Source organism: Eretmochelys imbricata, chromosome 2 (assembly GCF_965152235.1).
Source record: "Eretmochelys imbricata isolate rEreImb1 chromosome 2, rEreImb1.hap1, whole genome shotgun sequence".
In the NCBI taxonomy this organism is placed as follows: domain Eukaryota; kingdom Metazoa; phylum Chordata; order Testudines; family Cheloniidae; genus Eretmochelys; species Eretmochelys imbricata.
In genome coordinates, this window is record NC_135573.1 from 215,098,075 (window position 1) to 215,125,409 (window position 27,335).

The following is a 27,335-nucleotide window of genomic DNA, read 5'->3' on the forward strand; positions in this document are numbered from 1 at the left end:
TTCTGAAACTGTCTCTATAATATATATGCATAAAATACATATTTAGCCCAAATTCAGGAAAACCACCCTATTCAGGACAGTATCATCGAACTTAATGCAACTTAAGCATGTGACTCTACTTAAGCATAGGCTTAAATGCTTTGCTTACGTATGGGTTGACTGCTGAATTGTTGCATAGCTGTTGAAATCAGCATTTCATTTCAGATATTCAAAATGGCAGAAGCCTCTAGCCATGCATAAAAAATAGTGATAAATACACAGATAAATGACCAGTTTAGCATCTAGTCGGCCATTTGCACATTCAGTCATACGGCCCCAGGCTTCTGGTCTGTTGAAAATCTGGTGTATTTACAGATTATTAACAGGTGTGTAGGCACCTAAATATGAATTTAGACACCTATTCTCAGGCACCAGTTTGAAAATGCATCTTTATTGGCACTCACTGGTCTCTGGGACGGGCACCATATAATTAGATATAAAGAGTGTGTGCGAAGTGGGGTGGAATGAGAGTGAGGGGAAGCCTTGGCAAAACATTAGATGGGTTTTTTTCTTTCCTTGGCAAGTGTACTTAAGGAACTCAAGCCCAGTCATTGTATTGGCAATTGTATACTCTTCGGCAATTATTTTAACTTGTACCAAACACCAAACTAATTTGGGTACGATAACTTGATTATCTTATTCACTTGTGGGAGAATTCTCATCCCACATGCTAGTCTCAAGTATATCAGCCTTGCACAGGGGACTAATATGTGGTTTCATTACTGGAATCTTCCCAAAAAACTTGGAGCCAGAAAATTGAATCTGCTACACCAGTGCCCTAAGTGACTACAAAAGCCACAAATTGCTGGAGCAGCCTAGGCCCACTGCAGAGCATGGTGTAAATGCATAGACAGTAAATAGATGTGGGTTCTTAGTTATTAGATCTACTCGAGTTCAGAGACCCACTGGTCATGCTCTCGTTCCTTTTTAGGCCCGTGCGTAGCTCTTCCACATAACTTATTTCTGTGGCACATGGGGCAGCAGAGCCACCCTCTCTATACATAACACTCTTCACAATGGTTCTGCTAAAATTTGAGTATTTTCTAGTCAGGAGATTGCTCCATTGGAGCCAAATTCTGGCTGTAAATTCACACACACAAGTATTTCAGACTAACTTAGTCCCTTTGGGGTGACCCTCTCCAGCCGTGAAGTTGCCTTGCAAGGTGTGGAGGTGAGATATGGAATTGGTTTACACAAGTCACTCTATGTTTTTCTTTAGCAACTGATGCCAAAGAGAGCAATTTAAATAGATTCTAATGTTGTCCCTTCACAATACTTAGTTATTATCCAATTGGAGACTGTGAAGGTAAATTGATATCCTTTTAAGAAACATTCAGATAATAACCTGTGACTTATTGCTTTTATACCACATAATAGAATCTGTCTGCAGAATAAATAGAAATATTTAACCTCAAAACCTTTTAATGTCAAGAGATGACAAAAATATGTACTGTATAGCTCTGCACTCCATATACTGTGTAGATACTGCCTGTAAAAAATTTGCATAACTAAATTATTTATTCAAACCAGATATAAAGAGAGATGGTTATGTTTCTGCAGGGAAATGTGTGTGACTCATTGTAGAGAATTTGACTATACAGATCACAAAGTACAAGTCACATATCTATTATTATTGGTGCTATTGACTAGTTAGCAATGTCGCGAGCTGTAACCTGTTGCCATTTATCCAGATACCAACTTATTTCAATTATTCTTCATATGCTTTATATCTTTTGGAAATAGGGGACTTGGATTTCATACTGTGGGTCTTTTTCTGCCCCTGAATGCTCAATGTAATGAAATCTAATTACACTGATTTTAAAAAAATTCAGTCCCATTTTTCAAATAGCCATTTCTGCACTGGCTATCTTTACTGAAGAGGAATTGATATGAAGTGTCTTCCATGTGTCCCGTATGTTAAAGAATTAACCTTAGGGATGTGAGAAATATTTCATATAATTTTCAACTCATACCTTTATGGAAGTGCCAGTTATGGATTTATGGTGTTTGGTTCATCTGAGTTTTGCACTTAAAACAAGGATTTTGTTACATATCAAAAAGACAGTGTCCTCCTAAAAACTACAGTTTGGGGAACAATGGGAGTGAAGCCAAGGTGACATCAGGATGAAGGAGACCCTGTAAACTATTAGGGGCCACCATCTTCTCTGAGGGTAGTTTGGTTATGCTCCCATTGTTCCCAATGGGAAGCCGTGGCGATTTTAAAAGATGGCAAAGATGAGGACATTTGTGGCTTCAGTCCCCATTGAGCATAACAGGAGATGGCATACATTTTGAAAGAGAATAGGTCTTCATAAGTTTCTGTGTTAGATGCTCATTTTTCTTCAGCCCCTGCTGAAGCAGAAGCTTTCAGTTATGAAGAATAATGATAAAAATTACCATTAATCTCTAGTACAGTTTTTTGAAATCTACTTGTTGCAACAGATTTACTGAATACTCAGAGGATGGTTTGAAGGGGAGTTTGAGGCACTCAAGCAATCTTAACTCCACCCTATAGGGACATGATGAAAAAAGGAAAAAATCAAATGTGTCTTTAAAATGTTTTTAATTTAATCTAGGACTACACACTAAAATAATAATTGCATGGTTATGGAGTCATTACAGTTTGGGGTTTTCTTTTCAAGTTTCATCTTAACACTAGATTCCCTGGGTTTATAACTTTTTGGGGGGATATTTACAACATACTGTAATATTTTTACTCTTAAATTACTCATATATTCAACCTTAATTGCAGTTTAATGTAGTTTGTATCAGGGAATTATATGAAGTTCCCTATTCTATCCTGTCTTTAAGACAAAATGGATGTTTGGCTCGCCAATCACCAGTCCATTAGAGCAGACAGTGGGAAAGGCAAAGAGCAGTATCAAGATTGTTAATCAGAGCAGCTCAATTAAACAATGATGATCAGAGCAGTTATATAAGGTCTTAGTAACCTTCCTAAGGAAAGAGGCTTGAAATACAAGGGGAGGGCCCGCAGTAGTGAGAGGAGTGAGTCAGGAGGAAAGGAAGAGGGCCTATATCTAAGGCTATGTCTACACTACAGCCTATGTTGGCAAAACTTGTGTTGCTCAGGTTGTGAATATTTCACGCTCTACCCCACCCCCCTCCAACAGACCTAGATTACACTGTGGCAGGAGAGTTCCTTCCACTGACATAGCTTATGCTGCACGCGGAGGTGGTATTTTTATGCCAGTGGGAGAGCTCTCTCCCGTCGACATAGAGCATCTTCATCTCACGTGCTGCAGCGGTGCAGCTGTATCGGCACAGCTACGGCGCTACAGTGCTGTACGTATAGACATGCCCTAATACTGAAAGTCTGGTGAATTAGGAATAATAGCATACAAGACAAAGATGCAGTAGAGAAAAAAGAAAGGCCTAGGTCAAAATGAAGAAGAGTGGCCTAGGTAGAGGTAGAATTTTGAGCCGTGTAGCAAGAGAGCAAGCAAGGGTCATTATACAAAAAGAAAGACAGAGTCTAAGAGCAAAGGGGAGCTATAAGGGTTGTGAAGAAGAGAGTGGGGTTTGGAAGTCTGAAGTGAAGCAGAGGGGTAAGAGACCATTGGTATTTGAAATGTCTAACAACCAGCCCTAATTTAGGAGTGTAATTTTTTTAGTGAACTACACAACGCAAACTTATACATTTAAGAATTGTGGGAACTTTCTTTTATATTAAGATTTTTACATTCTAACAGTTGTTGGCGCAGAACGAGATGACCTGATTATACTAGATAATATTACAACATAAAATATTTGAATTTCAAATGGAAAAATACCACTGAATGTGGGAACCAGTGACTGATTTGCCACCTTTTTCAATTAAGAGAAAAATATCCTTTCAGACAGTTAATCAATAAGAGATGTCCCAGTGGTTTGCATAGTTCTTATACAAATATATATCTACTATGGAAACAAATTGATAACATACATATGCATAGAAAAACGATGGGCTGTGTTGCTAAAGCTCTGACTAACTTTGGCAACACAGTGAAATTTCTAAGGAGAAGTCAGGTAAGAGTTTATGACTCCGTCCCTATCAAGGAAATAAGTATATATAATTTATGAAGATGTAGGGTATAATTTACACAGGACATTTCAGTGTCAGTTTTACCCAAGGTGATGAAAAATATCAGTCTTTCTTTGTCAGAAAAGGCTTGTATACGCCTTTTTAAAAATTTCAAAACACTAAAATATGCTGTTTGTTCAGGCGTCAACTTTATTATTATTTTTGAACATTTATATTACGGAAGGCCACAGTCAGGTTGAGCCCATTGTGATAGGCATTGTATAAACACATAGTAAATGACAGTTCTCGCACAATTTTCTTTGTTACTGTGAGTTGTTTCACAGTATAGTAAAATTGTGCTTACTAATGGAACTTACTGGAGGGCCACCCACTTCCTCTCCCAACTTAATGTTCAAAACTACCTAGAACCATGCATGAAGTGCTGGATGCTTGTTTCAAAGCAGGTTGAATCTGAAGCTGCTTGTCTGCTTTTTTACTTATATGAACTATTGCTGTATGTGCCAGAAAATCATCTGCAGTAGCAGTCGTGTATATTGCATTGTATTGATTACACTGATTTCCAGTTCAGGCAATGACCTTGACTGAATTCTGCTCAGTCACTGTAAAATATTTTCTGGCAATTTCAGAGCAGTTCCCCATCGGCAGTTATCAGAAACACCTGGAAATGTTTACCACAGAAATATTTAGTGTATTAAATAAAGATCTCTGAGCAACATATGATGGTGATGATACTGTAGTTCCTTCGTCTTTATTTGGCCAAGCTAGCTGACTAGCATGTGATCACTGCTCTACTCTTCTCTTTGCTGACCACGTAATCAGTCAGCATGGCAGTCTGGGTCCAGCAAGTTCATCTGCACAGATAATTCAGTTCTATGGTAAGTTGTGTTGTTGTGAAGATTCACATGCGTGTCTTCCTGTTGCCTTTAGATCACTCTACATAGTCAGGACAGCAAATATTGCACAAATACCTCCTTTCCTGAAAAATGGATTTCACTTTGTGGTGTTGGGAAATATTCCAGTTCCCTGTTACTCAAACACAAAGCCCAGGGATTCAACAAAAAGCTAGTCCTAAATATGAGCCTTAAGCGTGTGTTGTTGGTTATGACTTCCAAATACACATTTCTCTGTTCATCCATCATTCATAAATAACGGGGTGAATACATAAATTTCATTTTGGTATTAGAGATATTATGTATACTTAAAATATGGAACACCACTTGAATCAATAATATCTCTAGAAACAGAATGAACTTCTTAGGTGTCAGAGTAGCAGCCAAGTTAGTCTGTATCCGCAAAAAGAAAAGGAGTACTTGTGGCACCTTAGAGACGAACAAATTTATTTGACCATAAGCTTTTGTGAGCTACAGCTCACTTCATCTGATGCAGTGAGCTGTAGCTCACGAAAGCTTATGCTAATATAAATTTTTTAGTCTCTAAGGTGCCACAAGTCCTCCTTTTCTTCTTAGGTGTGTCCATCTAAGTGCGGATTGTGCAAAGAATATAATTGACACTAGGAATAGCATTATCTAAGCACTCCTAAATTTGTCCTAGAAGAACAGGGACACACAAGATTATTAATCCAAGAAAGATTCCAGCAATTTTTGACTTAAAAATAAATATCATTATTATGGTTTAGTTTGTCAGGTTCAGTTTCACTAAAACCATTCACTAAGCTTTAATGGTTGAATAGCTTATATAATATAAATTGTTCCATTTCATTAGCTCTTTTAAGATGTGGGGATGGTATGTGTGTAATTATTTATACTGAAAAATTGACAGGTATAGGCTAAGAGATTTTCTGCTCCTTAGGAAATATGCATGTACAGTAGAATGTATAAAGAGCAACTGTGATAAGAGAATCCCTTTATCGAAAAATGAAATTTTATTTTGAATTCACCAAAGCAAATCTCTCTTAATTATGCTTTCTGTGATTTTGTGTATCTAGACTAATCTATGTTAACAACTGAGTTGATATGAGCAAACTCATTGCTAAGGTTAGATTTTCATTCTGATCCCAAAGATTACAGGTTACTGAATTACCCCTTAAACTTCCTAGCCTTGTAGATCCATTTAACCTTAATTAAAGAAGCATCTTAGAAAAATAATCAGCTTGTTTGCATCCAAAGAAGGTGCATATCGGTCATGTGGTTGTTTATTAGCATAAAAATATTATTTAATAGAGATTTTAATCACAGCAAGCTTATAGACAGACATATATTAAATGCATTAATCTTTCTATAAGGTTATTCTCAATGTATAAGGTTACTCCTCTGAAAAGACTGCTTCAGATTGCTTTCCGGTAATGCTAATACCCATTAAAAAGATGAATATATATGTGTGTAAGTCAATCATAAGGTATTAAAGAGGTATAGCAACTTAAGCTTCTTTTCTTCTTGGCAGGTCACTTTGAGAAATGTCCCAGTTCAATTAAAATATCTTTTCCATTTCCTAAGAGCAGATACAGATGTGTTCTGTCCTGTCTCTCTCTCATCTTCACTGTCAGGGTTTAAAACAAACCTGAGCAAGAAGTGACTAAGGATTGTCCAGCCATTTAAAATTCTAGTGTGGGGGTTAGGGTATGGCTAGTATCTCTTAAAGAGAACAAGGGGCTTCCATTCTGTTAGAAGTGTACTTTGAGGTTATTACCTCAGATGTTGTCGAACAATTCATGTTCTTTGTTAAAGCCAGGATTAACTAGGAGTTATATTTATCAAGTATTTATCAGTTACTTCATCTCTGCTTCCAAAATACCAAGGTAGCAGAGGCAGTGATTGGGCAGTAAATGGGGAAAAAAAACTTAAGGGACAGGAGAAATACAAGGGAAAACCTATGATATTTTCAGGTTAGATGGGTGACATTGTCTAGAAAAAGAGAGATGCAGAGAAAAGACATCATCATTCTGGGCAACTATCTTAATATACTGTGTAGATGACTGTAAAACAAACCGCATATGTTAAACAGGAAGTAGTAGACATTGGATTATTAGCATCCTATTACTGAAGACTTTTTAATGATCTTCTCAAAGCATCATGCAATAAATCAACTAATTAGTTAGAATAACTTGATAATAAAAGTTTGATATTCAGCATTATCTGCAGTGGAGTTGCTACAGATCTGAGACAAAAACGTTTGTTTTCTTGCAAGAGATTTTTCCTCTTGGAGTCACTCACTGATGTTGCATTGACTCAGAACCGTTAAAAGCAGTAGCTTAATAATGGTCCTTGTGCTTGGGCACGTTCACATTTTTAGATGTTGTGGCTGCATATTAAAACAATCATAAGCCTTTCCTTTCCTTGTTTCTTTCTTCCACCTCCCAACAGGCATCCCACCAGTTGTATCCTAACTGAATAAAACTTCTACCACGTGAAAAGAAATTAACTGTCCACTAAGTGACACCATGGTGGAACAGTGATGTATTTCCAAATTATAATAAGGGATTTCCCAAAACATTTTTATCACAATTAGTTATATATGTGACATTCCCTGAGATGAAGTACTTTTGTTTCATCTCCTTCGCAAAAAAACCCACAAATCCCATACTTTCTTTCCTACTCCACACCATAAAATATCAATTCCACACATTTTTCTACTCTTCAGAAAACCCATCAATTCCATACTCTTAGTCTCATAACTCACTAATTGTATATTCTCTCACCTGTGATGGTTCTCAGGGGGACCCAGAGCTGTGAGTCTCCTTGTTACCCCCCTGCCACCAGTGAAAGAGAGCCTCCCTGAGACCAGCAGCCTGTTAGCCACCCAAGCACCCTCCTCTGGGCAGTGTGAGTCCTTACTTTGCCTTATGGTTAACAATAGGTGTACCCTAGTCCCCAAGCCCTTTTGAAGCATTCTCTGGTAGTGTCCAGCCCCGCCTCCACTGAACACTCACAGGAAATACCAGGGCTGCTGTCCCCAAGGGAATGGTGTATACACAACTTGTAGGATTCAACTGAGGATCAGCACCTTGCTTAATACTACAGCACAGAGATATATTTATAGTGAAACAGAAATAAGTCTATTATCAAAGATGCAAGAGCTACTGAGTTAGGATAATGGAAACAAAAGGGTTACATATGAAACAAAATCATAACAAGAAAAGGAGTACTTGTGGCACCTTAGAGACTAACCAATTTATTTGAGCATAAGCTTTCGTGAGCTACAGCTCACTTCATCGGATGCATACTGTGGAAAGTGTAGAAGAGCTTTTATACACATAAAGCATGAAAAAATACCTCCCCCACCCCACTCTCCTGCTGGCAGTAACTTATCTAAAGTGATCACTCTCCTTACAATGTGTATGATAATCAAGTTGGGCCATTTCCAGCACATGTCCTTACCCATAACTATTTTACATTTGGGGACAATGTATACCTTCAGATCAGCGGCACTGCTATGGGTACCTGCATGGCCCCACAGTATGCCAACATTTTTATGGCTGACTCAGAACAACGCTTCCTCAGCTCTCGTCCCCTAACGCCCCTACTCTACTTGCGCTATATTGATGACATCTTCATCATCTGGACCCATGGAAAAAAAGCCCTTGAGGAGTTCCACCATGATTTCAACAATTTCCATCCCACCATCAACCTCAGCCTGGTCCAGTCCACACAAGATATCCACTTCCTGGACACTACAGTGCTAATAAATGATGGTCACATAAACACCACCCTATACTGGAAACCTACTGACCGCTATTCCTACCTACATACCTCCAGCTTTCACCCAGACCACACCACACGATCCAGTGTCTACAGCCAAGCTCTACGATACAAACGCATTTGCTCCAACCCCTCAGACAAACACCTACAAGATCTCTATCAAGCATTCTTACAACTACAATACCCACCTGCGGAGGTGAAGAAACAGATTGATAGAGCCAGAAGAGTTCCGAGAAGTCACCTACTACAGGACAGGCCTAACAAAGAAAATAACAGAACGCCACTAGCCGTCACCTTCAGCCCCCAACTAAAACCCCTCCAACGCATTATTAAGGATCTACAACCTATCCTGAAGGATGACCCAACACTCTCATAAATCCTGGGAGACAGGCCAGTCCTTGCCTACAGACAGCCCCCCAACCTGAAGCAAATACTCACCAGCAACCACATACCACACAACAGAACCACTAACCCAGGAACCTGTCCTTGCAACAAAGCCCGTTGCCAACTGTGCCCACATATCTATTCAGGGGACACCATCACAGGGCCTAATCACATCAGCCACACTATCAGAGGCTCGTTCACCTGCACATCCACCAATGTGATATATGCCATCATGTGCCAGCAATGCCCCTCTGCCATGTACATTGGTCAAACTGGACAGTCTCTACGTAAAAGAATAAATGGACACAAATCAGATGTCAAGAATTATAACATTCATAAACCAGTCAGAGAACACTTCAATCTCTCTGGTCACATGATTACAGACATGAAAGTTGCAATTCTTCAACAAAAAAACTTCAAATCTAGACTCCAGGGAGAAACTGTTGAATTGGAATTCATTTGCAGATTGGATACAATTAACTTAGGCTTGAATAGAGACTAGGAGTGGCTAAGTCATTATACAAGGTAACCTATTTCCCCTTGTTTTTTCCTAACCCCCTCCCCCCCCCTCCTCAGACGTTCTTGTTAAACCCTGGATTTGTGCTGGAAATGGCCCACCTTGATTATCATACACATTGTAAGAAGAGTGGTCACTTTAGATAAGCTATTACCAGCAGGAGAATGGGTTTCTGTGGGGGGGGGGGTGAGAAAACCTGGATTTGTGCTGGAAATGGCCCAACTTGATTATCATACACATTGTAAGGAGAGTGATCACTTTAGATAAGCTACTGCCAGCAGGAGAGTGGGGTGGGGGGAGGTATTTTTTCATGCTTTGTGTGTATAAAAGATCTTCTACACTTTCCACAGTATGCATCCGATGAAGTGAGCTGTAGCTCTCGAAAGCTTATGCTCAAATAAATTGGTTAGTCTCTAAGGTGCCACAAGTACTCCTTTTCTTTTTGTGAATACAGACTAACACAGCTGTTACTCTGAAAATCAAAACACACTTTTTTAAAGACTAAATTTTACAGGCTAACTACCTGTCTAAAGATGTTTTGTCTCACCCAAAGTCCTTTGCAGCATCTTTCACTAAGGTAGGCGGAGATCCTGTTTTTATGAATGTAAATGTGCTGTCTGTTTACTTCCTAGAATAAAGGGGTATCATTTTGCCTTCTACTTATATTCCCAGTTGTTCATTGTCTGTACTCTGGGTGATAACCTTTGTGGCTTATTTTCCTGCATGCTGCTACCTTGTTGATTTCATGTGCCCCTTCTGACTTCCTATGTAGATGTGTAGTCATTGTGTTAACTTACAATGCTTAATTTTCATGACAATATAGAGACAATATAGAGACCAATAAATAAATATCTTTTGTCTGACAGAAAACCTGTTTGTCAACTCTGCCTTGAACAAATTTTAAAACACATTTTCAGTTTACTTATGTAACTTTTGCATAGTCTCCATCCATCCATTTCACAATGATATTAATGAGCAGCGTGACCCTAGCTTTCATTAAAGACCTCACATAATGTGCTTTGGTGATCCAGAATGTACATACCAGGATCACAATATTCAAGTAACCCCCTTGCTAGTTGGCACTGAGGAGGTTTTGAGTTACATCATCCCAATCCATTAATCCTCCACCCCCTCTCAATATCCTTCAATGCACCAAGCTTGCCCAGTACCTCATAGAAGCTACTCTTGATGGCTTACCTACCTGACAGCTTTCCTTAGTAGCAGAAGCTGTTGGAGGCAGGCAAACTGCCCTCTGGTCCCTGGCTCTGGAGTGATTGGATGGGATGGAGGGACGGTCCTGTTTTCTGGTAACTGGATCATTGGTTGTCAAATGAGTCTCCTGTGGTTCTGCAATTCATTGGGTCTCCTCTTCCGGCTGGTGCTCCCCTCCCTCCAAGCTGGTTTCTCCCTGGATTCTGTGGGGAATGGATCTCTAGGCTTCCTCCCAATACTGACCATTCAAACTCTGTGCTTAGATTGGGCAGGCAGTTAGAGGTGAATACAGGACTTCCTCTAAGTACAGCAGTAGTAGTCCTCCTTTTGACATGCCAGAGTGACTGGTGGGGCTGAGTAGAGAGTACTTTGGTTGCAGGATTTGCTATTTTTATTATTTATTGGTGCACTTGTCATGTTTTCCAGCTGATACTGGTGTGAGATGCAGGAATATTTTTCTTGAAGTGGCTGACTTGCCTATGTTGCTAGTGAGCTCCACTCACAGCTCAGCATCTGGCTGAATGAGCAGCAGCGGCTTATTCTTCCCCAACCTTAGAGCAGGCTGGAAACATTAACATGCCCAGCCACAGAATTGTGGGAGGGAGTTTGAAACAATGATCCCTAACCCAAATTTAACCCGTTACTGTCCACCATGAGCATATCACTGTGCACAGAACCAGCCTAAGGAATCTGGGGAGGTTTGAGATACAGCCCTAAAAGTATTTGACTCCATTCACTTTAAAATCTGGACAGACACACCCCTGGAACCCCGACCTGGGGTATTCTATCTGCTACCGAAGATCCATAAACCTGGAAATCCTGGATGCCCCATCCTCTCAGGCATTGGCACCCTGACAGCAGGATTGTCTGGCTATGTAGACTCCCTCCTCAGGCCCTACGCTACTAGCACTCCCAGCTATCTTTGAGACACCACTGACTTCCTGAGGAAACTACAATCCATCGGTGATCTTCCTGAAAACACCATCCTGGCCACTATGGATGTAGAAGCCCTCTACACCAACATTCCATACAAAGATGGACTACAAGCCGTCAGGAACACTATCCCCGATAATGTCACGGCTAACCTGGTGGCTGAACTTTGTGACTTTGTCCTCACCCATAACTATTCCACATTTGGGGACAATGTATACCTTCAAATCAGCGGCACTGCTATGGGTACCCGCATGGCCACACAGTATGCCAACATTTTTATGGCTGACTTAGAACAGCACTTCCTCAGCTCTCGTCCCCTACTGCCCCTACTCTACTTGCGCTACATTGATGACATCTTCATCATCTGGACCCAAGGAAAAGAAGCCCTTGAGGAATTCCACCATGATTTCAACGATTTCCATCCCACCATCAACCTCAGCCTGGTCCAGTCCACACAAGAGATCCACTTCCTGGACACTACGGTTCTAATAAGCGATGGTCACATAAACACCACCCTATACCGGAAACCTACTGACCGCTATTCCTACCTACATGCCTCCAGCTTTCATCCAGACCACACTACACGATCCATTGTCTACAGCCAAGCTCTACGATACAACCGCATTTGCTCCAACCCCTCAGACAAACACCTACAAGATCTCTATCAAGCATTCTTACAACTACAATACCCTCCTGCTGAAGTGAAGAAACAGATTGACAGAGCCAGAAGAGTACCCAGAAGTCACCTACTACAGGACAGACCCAAAAAAGAAAATAACAGAACGCCACTAGCCATCACCTTCAGCCCCCAACTAAAACCTCTCCAATGCATCATCAAGGATCTACAACATATCCTGAAGGAAGACCCATCACTCTCACAGTTCTTGGGAGACAGGCCAGTCCTTGCTTAAAGACAGCCCCTCAACCTGAAGCAAATACTCACCAGCAACCACACACCACACAACAGAACCACTAACCCAGGAACCTATCCTTGCAACGAAGCCCGTTGCCAACTGTGTCTACATATCTATTCAGGGGACGCCATCATAGGGCCTAATCACATCAGCTACACTATCAGAGGCTCATTCACCTGCACATCTACCAATGTGATATATGCCATCATGTGCCATCAATGTCCCTCTGCCATGTACATTGGTCAAACTGGACAGTCTCTACGTAAAAGAATAAATGGACACAAATCAGACGTCAAGAATTATAACATTCAAAAACCAGTTGGAGAACACTTCAGTCTCTGTGGTCACTCGATTACAGACCTAAAAGTGGCAATACTTCAACAAAAAACCTTCAAAAACAGACTCCAATGAGAGACTGCTGAATTGGAATTAATTTGCAAACTGGATACAAATAACTTAGGTTTGAATAGAGACTGGGAGTGGATGGGTCATTTCACAAAGTAAAACTTTTCCCCCATGTTTATCCCCACCCCCACCCCCCACTGTTCCTCAGACGTTCTTGTCAACTGCTGGAAATGGCCCACCTTATTATCACTACAAAAGGTTCCCCCCCGTCCTCCCCTGCACCCGGCTCTCCTGCTGGTAATAGCTCACCTTAAGGGATCACTCTGGTTACAGTGTGTATGGTAACACCCATTGTTTCATGTTCTCTATGTATATAAATCTCACCACTGTATTTTCCACTGAATGCATCCAATGAAGTGAGCTGTAGCTCACGAAAGCTTATGCTCAAATAAATTTGTTAGTCTCTAAGGTGCACAACTACTCCTTTTCTTTTTGTGAATACAGACTAACATGGCTGCTACTCTGAAAACTTTAAAAGGTGTGTGGACCAGCTCTCTGGTCTACTTCTCTGGTGGTGTGAAGCTCGTAATAGATTCCCCAAGGTAAAGAGGATGTTGTCTGGTGATCCCTAGCTGCTATATTTATTAGAGGGTGGATCTTAAATTCATCGCGACCTCCAGATTCCTGCTGCTGGTTTGTTTTGGGCCTTGCAATTAGTTTGCATTTGTTTAGACCATTTTATGTAACGCTAACTTCACAAAGAAATGGGCTAAAAATATTTTTTTACATGAAAGCTGAGAGTCTTCATGGGAACAAAGGGCTGCCCTGTTAACAAGGGTCCCATGTGAGTCCCTTCCAGTGTCTCAGTGACATGGAATCCTATGTAAATTGGCCAGGCCTGGGTGCAGATTAAAACTACAGAATCTAAGTGCCAATCAATGGATCTTGGAGTCACCGGATTCGATGCACCATTGATGCCAGTCTTATGCCAATCAATTGAAGAGCAGCTCCTCTACTTCAAAGCATATATGTGTGTGGGTACCAGTGATTGGTTTGGTTTATATTTTTTATAAACAAAGTTGTACCCTTTCAGCAACGTTTGTATTAAATTTGTGTGGCATGCATCTGCCTTGTGCTGTGCTCATCAAAATAGATTTTTATGCATTGTCCTTTTTAACCTCTCAGCTCACTAAGTTGCTTGATCTGTTTTGGAGTCAGAAAATGTTCAGGTAGGGGAAAATTTCAAGCAAATTAACCTTCCATGGAAAAATAACTGCCTATATGTCATCTGCAGTAGGCATTGATCCCTAACTTGTTTATGCCTTGCATTTGTTATGCATGTGTAAGCACATTAGCCTTTTCATTTCATTCATTAGACAGTTAGTCCTTGATTAGTGTTTTCTAGTTTCTGTCAAAGACAGTACTACTTCTTTATTCATTTTGTTTTAGGTCTTTCTTTTACTTTTGCCTTAATATAGAGGAAAGTTAACAATTTAAGTACAACGGTGGTCCTTTCTGTTTATTTTTTTCTAGTAAATATACTTTCACTAATTGGTGTGTCTAACATGTGGATAAAGTACCCAAAACAGTGCTTTCTAGATAGCAGAGTTGATTCTGATCTACTGGCTGTCTTTACATGGAAGATTGGCAGCTCAAGTTTTACTACCAGCATCACTTTGAGGATGGAGTATTTGTAACTGCGGGATTACCTATAATAGTGAATATTTGCCTTGTAAAATTACTTTTCAACTTTCTTATAAATACGATAATACGTGAATGATAAGCAGATGAGACTGACAGGACAATGAGTTTGGGAATACTCCATTGAGACAAGGAAGTTCCACGTGGGAGTTACAAGTGAGGTGAAGCAGATAAGGATGTGTTTAAGGTTAGCACAGTTTCTCTCTCTCTCTCTCTCTCTGTATTTTTTATCTTGCTTGTAGGCCACTACAGCTGAACTTAAATGGTACTGATTTTACAGATAGATGAATATGAAAAATAGCATCAATAATTTTCTATTTTTCTATTAAATACATGGCACTTAAATACATGATGTGAATGTGGCATGGTCTGAAGGTTTTACTGACACACATCGGGGATGATATATGTAACTTGTAAGTATTGAAGCTACTTGGGAGTAATTTGGTTAGCCATCACAAACTCATACTGCTTAAAATCTTTATTCCATACCACATCATCATGTGTGATGGTTGTGTGTGTGTGCACACGTGCGTGTGCACCAGGCAAACTGTGACTTAGACCCCTTTTAGTGCCTCTTGAGTGTACCCCATCGGGGACATGCCTGGCTTCCTGTGCCTCACTCTGGGTGGAACCACATGGCCCAACCACTCTTAGATTGGACTCTGGGCTGCACCTTTCTGTTTCCAACCATGTTAACAACACAGGTCCAACTTGGTTTTGACACCTGTAATAGTTTCCCTTTGAGAGTCCGTGATAGCATATGTTTTCAACGACAAAGAAACAGTATCTTCAAAACAAAGCACTATTAATTCATTCCTCAGAGGTACAAACCACTTAGAGCAAAAGGGGAAAAAATACAATAAAAAGCCTAGACACTTTTTTACTTACACCTTTGTATGTTCCCCTAAAGTTTAAACCAAGCCAATTCCAGCTCTGACAGGGAAAAAACAGATTGCCCCCTCTATAGTTTCTACCTCTGTCTCTGTCAATCGGGTGTCAGCTTTTCTGTACGCAGCCTCTTCAAGCTCGCCCAACCCCGCCTCCCTTTTCTAGGATCTTTGGGGATTAGATGTTCTTTGATCCAGGCTTAGCTTTGGAAAGAATAAATCATTCTAAGCTGGATGGAGCCAGACAGGTAGTTTATTCCCCAGTGATAGCTCAGCCATTGTTTTCTCGTGGATTCTTACGCGTGTTATTGTTTTACCTTTCCTGCTTGGTTCCTTAAACAACCCCTTTTGATGTGCCTCCATAGCAAATAACCCATCATAACCAAACACAGAGAGGCCTTGTGTGATACTCCCTGGGGGTACTCAGGATTGTGAGCCATAGTCACTACTATATACCCTTAGCATCAGTGAGCTTTGTCTGTGCCTGCCTGGGTTCAGCTCCCAGACTCCACCAGCTACTGGCAACACAAGCACCTCTCCTCCAGGCCTCGCTCTCTCTTTACACGTTAGTGTTGGGCACACTTCACCCCACGAGTCGTCCTAGCATCCCCCGTGTCCAGCCCCTGCTCCAGTGGACGCTTACAGAATTACCAGGGTTGATGTTCCCAAAGGAACAGTGCACCACAGCTTACTAGTTCATAGATTCATAGATTTCAAGGCCAGAAAGGGTCACGGTGATAATCTATTCTGATGACCTGCCCAACACAGGCCATAGAACTATAATTCCTAGTGTTCACATTAGAGCACAGCTTTGCTTAAGACATAACACTTAAATGTCTGTGTAGAGAAAGCAAGTATAAGTTTTTTTTTAACAAAGAACAGAGATTCAGCTGATAGCAAACAGAAATATTGAAACGAAATTGAAATATTGAAATATTTATATGTTTTACATATAAAACAGTCGTAACATGCTTTCTATGGCATCAACTTAATTGACAATTATACTCCTGTTTAAAGAAGTTTATCTCACCCAAAGTTCTTCCCAACATTTTCAACCAGGCCTGGTTAAGATCCCTTTTTCATGAAGCAAACACACTGGCAATTTACTTCTTCAGATATACCAGAACAGACCTTTAATTTTTACCTGAGAACTCCCCCTCTCCCTCTGTTTACCTCTTCCTGTTCATTTTCTTTTAAAGTGCCCCCAAGCTCTTCATTACTATTTAACTTGATATGCTAATAGACTTCTGTTGTAAGACACATAACCGTTAGCTAGGGAGATAAGTGTTTCTCACCTCCTCTCTGGAGAAGTTTTTCTCGAGGAACGAGGAAAGCTAGCTTTGAGTGACTTGCCTTTAGCTACAAGACCTTAAGAACATAATTTCCAACATACCTGCCTATCTTCTTACATGTTATCCACACGTGCAACTCGCAATGATTCTGATGACCAGGATGACACAGGCTTCCATTACAGACTTTACATGACGTTCTTTGGTGGACTAGTAGGTAAACACCAGAAACTGGGGATCCCTGTAACCCTTTTATACGCCTGTCCCTCTTGGCACAGAGAGGTTCCTGCGTCACACCTGCACCATATAAAGAATCAGTAGAGATATTTCTAGTCCATCACATTGTGTATAAAAGCTTACCTCTTATTTGTTATTTTTAATCCATGATTTTAAAGTGCTTTATATCCTCTTCGTAAGTTAATGTCACCAAATCTGTGTGTATTTGTTATATATATGATATAATATAAAAAATATACCCCCCCTACACATTTCTTCCAAGGTGTCTATGAGGTAATAGGACATGTGTATCTAAAGGCTGGGAATGGCTGTGCTCTGGAGATGCCTTATGTAGGGATCTGATTTAGAGATTTAGCATGCAGTCATTTTGTAATGGCAGTGATGGTGGTTCTCCTATATAATGAATCCACTTATTTTTTTTAAATGTGTATATAATATTGGGTAGCCAGATCATGACCTAGACCACACAGAACTCTATATACAAGAATGGTCCTATACAAATGCTCAGGCTGTATACAGATGAGGTTACCTGACTGGGTCTTCCATCCTACTTTACCAAATAAAGAGATTTCATAGATGTATTCTGTAGTCCAGCAAAAATAATGATGTGGATAGTAAACCTTCACTGAAAACAAATGCTTGTATGTTGCACAACAGTTAGAGATACTTTCAGCAAAAATAACTCTCTCATTCCATTCATATAAAAAGATGTAACAGACTGTAAAATGTGTAGTAGGTGAATGATTTGGAGCTATATCTGCTTGTTGGAATATTCTATATCTGAGATTTCAAAATTATCAGGGTACTGCTCTGGTATAATGATAGTGCACAAAACATCTTGTGGTTTATGTGCCTCGGTTAGAATTTCGATTTTATATTTTGCAGTTTTACCCATGATGATAGATTTACACATTTCTTTTTTCCTGTTAGGATGCTTCAATTGCCCACAGATTCCACATCATGCGAGAAAAACATCCAGAGAAGTTCAACAGTAGGTAAGAACATAAACAATATTTGCATGTGAATAGGTTGTTTTCAAATGGGTAAGATGTATGTTCCATGAGGAGGTAAATTCTGCATTTTCCTTCAATATATTGATTATTATTACAAGACAGAATGTCACTGCATCTTACTTTAAATATCTGGTTCCAGATTATTCCGATTAAAATCAGCGATATCTGGTATCTCAGTTGAAGTGAGCAGCATTATAAATAAAGTGTTCTCACATCCAAAATGATTGACTCTTAAGATTAGCATGATAGAGATGATGCACTGTGGTATCTGAGGATCCCTGAGTTGACACTTTGCCATTAGGAACTGCAGAGCACTTATTAGACAGCTGCAGCTGGGGGTCCTTATCTTTCGTTCCTACATACACACTGGTATGTTGACAGGGGACTCTTCCATATATACTCTTTGTGAGGAAGGGCAACTGAATGCTGTTTTATAAATATATACTTCTTATCATTAAGAAGCTTGGGAAATGTCTAAAATGTGCGAACTGAAACTTTGCGTATATCCATGTGTTCCTTTTTGAGTTTGATATGGACTGTTGTTCCAAAGTTTTTTTGGAAATGTAAAATGTGTTAACATGTACTCTAAATACATCTTTCCTCAATAGACTGCTTACTGAGTAGATAAAATCCATAATTCAATGCTTGTTTGTCTCTCATATTAGGGTAATTTAACAGATCAACAATGATGGGGAATGGCAACATTTCAGAAGTCTTAAGTAACATTTAAAGGCACAAGAGAGGAAAATAAATCAATACAATATATAGGAATATATACTGCACATATTTATTTATATACTTATGAATATATTCTCTCTCTGGGCCAAATTGTGGCATTTACCCACTGACTGGAATTGGGGCCTATGTGGAGCTGCTATGCTCCATAGGGAGATCTTGGAGCAATTGTGCCTCAGGTAAGCAAGCTGCCCTAATGGATGAGAGTTACACAGGCTGCCATTTTTATGGGATAGTGGATATGCTCTCCCTAGTATGGCTGTCCTGCTTTGTGGACCAATACAGAGTGATGTGAGTGGGGCCATTAACCACTGCAGTGTGGCCGAAAACACTGTGCTCACCCAACCACAGGGACTGAGGTTGTCACAAGCCATACACCAGGAGGCTTCTTACACATTCAGTACCTCTCAGCATCTGTGAGGATCTATCATGATTCAGGGTTAGATATATTACAATAAATTCTGCCATAAGCGCCCATGTTATAACACAGTGGTGGGCAAGATGCGGTGCCCATCAGGGTAATCTGGTTGCGGGCCACGAGACATTTTGCTAACGATTGACCATCCACAGGCATGCCGCCCCCCTCCGCGCAGCTCCCAGTGGCCACAGTTCGCCGTTCCCGGCCAATGGGAGCTGTGGGAAGCGGCAGGCCGCAGGGATGTGCTGGCCACCACTTCCCGCAGCTCTCATTGGCTGGGAACAGTGAACCATAGCCACTGGGAGCTGCGGGGGGCATGCCTGTGGACGATCAATGTCAGCAAAATGTCTCGCAGCCCGCAATCAGATTACCCTGATCGGCCGTAGGTTGCCCACCACTGTTATAATCGCTCCTCTTCATAAAGCTCATATATTTTTCACTCCCAAGAAATATATAATGAAGAGAATACAGTGGTTCATAAAGATATATTGCTGGAGCTATCAGACACTTATCAATGCAGGTTTTCTAGACTCTGAAGGTGAAGCTGGTTTATCCGTGGCCCTTCTGCGTATTTTCAGCAATTGGAAATTTTAATTTATAAAAAGCTCAGCTAATAATATGAGTTTCAGATCAGATTTCATGTCACAATAAATCATATGCCATTAATAACATCTGCTGCAGGCTCACCTTGAAATTCATCTATATTTTAAAGATTCTGATGTTTCTAACATTATCTTAAGGAAATTAATTACAAAAATATATAGTTCCAATCTTTACACCTCTTGTTACTGAGAAACTGAAAGAACTTGAAAAGGTAATGATATTTCCAGGGGTTAGAAGAGCTCTAATTCAGATGATATAATATTTATCAAAAATAAATCTAAGTATTAACTGTTAAAAGTTATAATTTGCTAGCATGTTTATAATAGAGAAGTTCTAATGTCAACCCAGTCATTTGTAGATAGCCAGAGTGCTACCTTTAAGTATGATATTTTAGACAAAGACAGTACATATCTTTATTCAGATAGTTTCCTGAAGCATTTTGCTACAGGCTTATCATTTTAAAAATATTTGTTTTATTTTGCATACAGGGGGAAAATGACAAACCCTGCTAATGTAATTTTACATACAATTATCTCAGATGTAGTTTGTTCTGTTAACAGCAGTTTGCATATGGTGACATTCCATAATGATGCTGTAAGGTATTATGTGAAAACAAATCCCATTTTAGAACTCCACTGAGCCAGTGGCTATAAACTTTGTAATTTACTAGAAGGTGGCATTTTCAAAAGCATCTCGGTGACTTGGGAGCACAAATCCCAATAAGGTCAAAGGGACTTGTACTCCTAAGCCATTTAGCTTCTTGAAAAAATCTCACCCTGAATTCCTAAATTCTTATCCTGTCTCTGAAAAAAGAATCAAGAATCTCAGGCTTGGAGTTCGCTTAGTAAGTTCTGATTTCTCAGAGACGATGAGCACCAAGAACTCCTGTTAAACTAAGTGAGAGATTAAACATTTCTGTAAGTCAGACCATTGCACTGCAGTTCTACTTTCAGAAATGCCTATGTAACAATCTGTTACACAACTAAGATGTAATTCCTTGCTAAACAGAATCTGATTTTTTGTGTTATACAGAATAGATATAGAATCATAGAAGTGTAGGGCTGGAAGGAACCTCAAGAGGTCATCAAATCCAGCTCCCCTGCACTGAAGCAGGACCAAGTAAATCTAGTCCATATCTGACAGGTGTTTGTGCAACCTGTTCTTAAAAACCTCCAACGATGGGGATTCCACAACCTCTCTTTGAAACCTCTTCTAGAATAGCTGGAATAAGCTCTGAATATCACTTTAGTGACAAAAATAAGTTTTTGTTACTTTAAACAGACAGTACAGGTTGGGGAGTGTGAGCTGGATTCCATCCTCGCTCATGCACCTCAATAAAATTGATAACTAAGATCCACATTGAAGGATAATTCTTCCCTCATTTAATACACCTGTTCAATTCCATTGAAACTAAAACAGGTTGTAGCTGCAACAGTGTAAATTAGGGCAGATTTTGGCCTGATTTTTTTTTTTAAATGAACTACTGATGACTCATAAGCTGGAAAGAATCCAACTCGACAGTCTGAACCCAGGTTATATTGGTAGGGCTGGCCATTTTTACTTGTAAACTGAGCAGATGTGATAGGAAAATGAAATCACTGAGATGCAACCACTATGGGACTGCCCCTCCCATGCCAGTTTTATTGTCACTTCTCAGAGGACAACTTTGCTGCCTCAGTTTCACCGTGTATAAAATAGAAATAAAAAATGTTTCTATTTCACTGGATTTGGAGGGATTGTTTAGTGAGTGTTCATAAAATGCTTTCAAAGTAATAGAATTAAGTATTAGGAACTCCTTACTCTATTCAACATGTGACAGGAGTAATGATTTTCTTTTTCATACAAAGCTTTAACATTGCTAATTTCTCAAAAGTACAAAAAATAAAGTAGGACTGAGATTTTCAAAGTCACCCAAGGGATTTGGACACCCAATTCCCCCCAAAACCTCAACTTAAATACATAGCAAATAAAGAAATGCACATAACTAAAGAATGTATGCAATAGATATACAGTAATCTTTAAAGTTACTCTTCCGAAAACCTAGAGTTGCGTCCTTTAGTGTGATATTTTTCTTTTCAATGATCAAGTGTGTCCCATGGTCTTACTGATAAGATACATACTGTTACCATTCCACAGACACTTAAGGAGGTAAGTGTTTAAATGCATTCATAACTACTAGAATCTGAGTTGTCATAGTAGCCAAACACCAGTGGATTGAAGTGCTGAGATTACTGCACTTGAGAAAACATGGTTCAATTCCTAGTGCCTCCTGTTCAGAGCAGGATCAAATTTCTTGATTTCAGTGAGCAAGTGTCTAGTAGTTAACCCTTGCAAACTTGCAGAGGACAGCATTTGAAGTAACACAGTTTCACTAAACTGGGATGCTGTTAAAGTAATCTAGTTTGGTCAGAATGCCCCTGCAGGGAGATCTGTGTATACATCATAGACTGGTGATGAGAAAAATAGATATATGGTTTATGTGAATTGAACCTGCATATGGAGACAAACTAAACGTTTTACTAAAATCATTCAAGTCCATATTAAATAGTCTAAAATAGTATTTGATTAAATTAAGTTTGCTAACATGACTCTTTAGGTGTGTCTACACTGCAAAGGAAAAACCCGCAGCACTGAATCTCAGAATCTGGGTCAATTGACTTGGGTTTAGGCTGCAGTGCTAAAAATACCAGTGTAGATGTTCCTGCTTGGACTGGAGACTGGACTGTGAAACCCAGTGTAGGGGGAGGCTGGCAGAACCCAAACTCCAGTGTGAATGGGAATGGTCACACTGTTATTTTTAGCCCCACAGCCCGAGCCCTGCAAGCCCAAGTCAATTGACCTGAGCCGCTTAGACTTTCTTTGTAGTGTGGACATACCATCTGGCACCAAATAGCGCACAAGATATTTTTGAGGTTCAGCAAACTAAAGTAGAATTTATAGCTTGCATTTACAGTTCTAAGTACATCATTTTAGAGATTTTCAAACACGAGTTTCTCTTCTTGATGTATAGCTGTTTTATGATGAAGAAATCCTAAAACAAAAACAATCTCCTATTCCTAATAACTTGATTAGTGTAGAATACTTGACCTTATATTTTACAAATTTACTTTTATCATGTTGAATTATGCTTCTATTTTGTGCCAGTATCTATGCACTTAACCTCTAAAGACACTGGTATTAAAAAAAAACCCCATTAAATACAAATTTACTTTGTGCAAGTGACCTCCAAGAAAATAAGCCCTCTATTAATGAATAATATGCACATAATTGTGATTAGCTTATAACCTGTAAACCATATGACGTGGACTTATTCTGGGAAGAAAGAGAAAGCGGATACTGAAAATAACTGAATTTTTAGCCAGTTCTCCCTCTTCCTCCTGGTCCAGTACTGCAGTATACAAAGGTCAGCATAGCACATCACCTTATCTCACCTTAGATATCCTTTGTAAAAAAAAAAAAAAAGTCTCTCACCCCATTAATAATGCTATATTACACAGGAATCCTGCTGTGAAAGTATGTCCCTCTGTGGGCTCCAGTCCTGCCTGATAGCAAAGATAACGGAACACAGTTGCTGTTCTTGCGGCTTTGAAAGCAGAGCAAAAACAATTGCTCCTGAGAGCAAGTACTACAACCACTTTCGGAACTCTCTTCTTCTCCCTGTTTTGGCTATGACTGGATGAGAAGATTCTGTCAGAAGACACCAGCCCAATGCAGAGAGCAGGTTGCAGACATCTACTACCTGTCTCATTGATCCTGCCTGATTACTTTTTTCACAAAAGGATAAGACTCCATGGAACTACACCTCTGAACTCAGGCTCATAATTGCTAATGTAATAGCAATCCTCAACAAAAGCAGAGCAAGAGAATCTGTTTTCTGACACAGAACCGGAAATGTTTATATACAATCAAAAGCTGGCTTGTATTGGCCCACCTTGGCCCAGTTGGCTTCTGGTTATAACATGAATTTAGGCCAGGGAGGAGGGGCAGCCCCCTTGCATCTGACCTCAAATGCAGGAATGCCCTCCTCCCCCGAACAAATACTTTTGGTGCACTCACATGCTATGCAAGCACTGGCCTAGGACAAAGACAATGTGGGTATCCTGGTGCCATCCAGACTATATTTCAGGTCTACTGGCTTTCATTGGGAACTTACTGAGTAATTATTCATGTTTCTTCACCTTAAAGAACATCAACATTAGCACAGATAACATTTCTAAAACATTAGACCAAGATCTGATGTTCACAATGACTAAGATGAGGTTTTCTCAGATAGTCTCCAGACTGAGTCACAAAGCTGGATACAGTTTATGCTGCTTGGGTCAGAACATCAATGGTATAGCAAATGTGCTTGTAATTTTTTAACCATCAAGTTCTCTGATCAGACAACAAGGCCATCCCTTACTACCAAGGGCCTTCTTTCTCTCACATCATGGAGGTGAAAACTGTGCTGTTCCACTAGGAACTTTCTGCAGAATCCATATGCAACCTACATCTGGTTCATTATGCAGCTGCCCAACTTCTAAAGGGCATAATTATCTAAGCATATGTCACCAATGTTCTGCACCTTTTAGTGGCTATCTATCAAACATTGGGGTCTATGGGGTGGTGCAGGGGAATCCACTCTCTGGCCAAGCATGGCACAGCCCCTGGGCTCACATAGCCCAGTAAGGCTGTCAGTCTATACCTGGTGTTCAGTAGTCTGAAAAACCCTTTCTCTACCCCCAAGTCCATCGGAATATTGGTAGGGGAACCCAGGCCCACCCATTCCACTGGGTTCCAGCTCAGGGCCCTGGAGTTAGGTAAGCAGGGTCAGCGTTCTTCAACTCTGACAGTGCCCTGAGCTTCTTCCTACCTTCCCCTGGGTCTCTGCAGCCTCTCCAGCCTATTGATCAGTTCATCCCCTCTTGAGCTGTTGCCTCTGGGCAGCTCTTTAGGAGCTTACTGGCAGGAGCCCCTTTCTCCAGCCTGCTCACTCCTTTGCTTCCCATCCCTTTGATCCTCCCAGCTGCTGCGGGGCTTCCAATCAGCAGTGCTGGCAATGCCTATATTAACACTTTGGTTGCTGGGCCAGTGTGGGGTACATACACCCCATGACAGGGCCATCTCAAAATTCTGTTCTTTGTCTTGGAAGTTCTAATGGGCTAATGACGAGCTACTTAAAAGACAACCTCTCACTGTTAAACACAGCTGCTGCAGAGGGTATCTGGGAGGCTGAAATTGATGGAACTTGTGGTCAAACTTGTGGGGGCTGCTGGCAGCATACTCTGGGAGGAAATTCACCCACATAGAGGGCCAGCACAAGTCTTTTGCTCTACCTAAGACTTCAAAATATGGCTTCACAGATGACCTGTACCTGCTGATAGTGGGGATCACAATTTAAAGGTTCGGCTGCCCCGGAACAGCTCAAATCAGACCTCTCCCCAAGCTGGTCTCCCCCCTTACCCTCAGTCTTTCCTCCTGGAAAGCAGCAGCCCCTCCCTACAGCTCCCAGCTGTTGCTCCTGTTTCTCCCCATGTGGTACAGCTTGTTGGCTCCGGCATGCAGGGAGGTGGCCCAGCCACACCATGTGACCAAGAGAGGCCAGCAAACCCTGGCAGAAATCTGGGGAGCATGATGGCATGAGCCCCCTCTGCCTCTCCCCCCGCATCACTGCTGTATGACTTAGATGGGAATTAAGCAGTATGTACTCGGTATGCTGACCCTCAGCACAGGAGTGGATTTCATACTCTCATTGTAGTGTTCTCAGCTTTGAATTCACTACTGCTGGAGATCAGGGTGAGCTAGGGTTTTCCACTTTTATAATGCAATGTAAGACTCATCTCTTTCACCTAAGACGTTGGTTCTGAAGTGTCTCCAGCTGTGTGCTCTAGAAAATTGTGTGCTGTTAATTGTGAGAGGGGATAGGAGGTTTTTTTTCTTGAGGGAATTGATATATTTTAAATATATATATATATATATATAATGGCATCCAGTTTATTAGAAGAATGGTTGTCTTAGAAACATGTATAAAATAATAACTATGAAATTAAGAGAGATAAAGTCTCAGGCTGTATGAGCTATCTAGCATTTCAGTATTATTTAGCAAGCTATGATACTGAACTGTAGAAAATGGCCCAGTACACACTCTACAAGTAAGAAACTGTTGATTCATAACAGATCTATCCATGTGCTATAGGCCAAGGTCAATAAAATCTAATTCTCTTCAAATGATGTCAAGCTGGCAACTTATTTTATCGAAGAAGATATTTCATTATTCAGAGTAGGTCATGAACCTATTTTTATGGATTTTGAAATACCAATTGGATATTTGGTACATTCTTTAATTAATTAAAACCACTGCCTCTTATTGCATAGTAGTTTTAAGGCTAATCTCAGTTATTAAATGAAGATCAGCATATGGGAACTATATCTATGAATTTTTCATTTATAATCTGGTCATTTGGAATGAGAAGTAATAAAACAGAAAATGATACCCAAAGCTCTCACATAACATATGAGAGTGTGTACCACAACCAGAAGGCTTTAATTTGACATTTGTTGCCTGCTGATAAAACATATTTGTAGTTTTTTGTTTGAATTAATAAAATGATTTCGCCCAGCTTTCAAGTGTCTACTTTGAATCAAATATACCAACATTGTGCTAACAATTCTTGATAAAATATCTTTTTAGTGGAGGGGGGGGTGGGCTGTTGATTTTGTTCAGGGAGAGAAATAGAACATCTGAGTCGATGAATAGTGTAGCAAAGGTACAAAACTGGTTCTGAAGCTAGTTTGGCAGATATGCAAAATAAAGTCTGCATCCCTATGATAAGATGAGAGTGGTTATGTCGTGGAAGAAACGTTTATATCCGTTCCTGAGCTGCATAAAGAGGTGAATAGCAGCCATTTCTGATATATATTTCCAAACAAAACAAAAAAAGCCCAAACAGCCAACTTTCAGGTAAAAAAACCGGTTAAGATTTCTAAGTGAATACAATAGTCTGACCAATCACAAAGCCTACGCTGTTAAAAGCAAAATGAAGTGAATTGTTAAGGATGTAATAATTTTTACACTTACCATTTAATAAATATTAGTAGCTGAAAGTCCATGCTGTTACATGGGTGTGGCAGTTGGGCCAAGTAATCCACCATCTATGCAGTCTCCCTCAGACAAACAATGAAAGTGTTGCATGCAAATTAGCTGTAGAGTTAGGGTGGTGAATGGTCGAATTACCACTAATATCATAATGATCTAGAGCTCTTGGCATATCATATATACGTGCTTGGCTGTCACACAGGTATAATTTATTAAGTCAAAAATGGCTGAGAACTTAACAATTGGACTGTAACAGACCCTGGATCCCAGTGATGGTTGAGCCTGGGAATATTCTGAACAAAAAGAGCTCTCAACCCTGTTTGTTGCTGTTTCTAT

At 40.1% G+C, this 27,335-nt stretch overlaps 1 protein-coding gene across 6 annotated transcripts in view; it reads left to right on the top strand.

Annotated features, from left to right (window-relative positions):
* Nucleotides 1-27,335, top strand: part of DGKB (diacylglycerol kinase beta) — a 440,036-nt gene that overhangs the window by 248,854 nt on the left and 163,847 nt on the right. For all 6 annotated transcript variants that reach the window (XM_077809368.1, XM_077809370.1, XM_077809373.1 and 3 more), the window contains one exon: nt 18,086-18,150. In XM_077809368.1, coding sequence (XP_077665494.1) covers nt 18,086-18,150 — 65 coding nt within the window. The remainder of the gene's footprint in view (nt 1-18,085; nt 18,151-27,335) is intronic.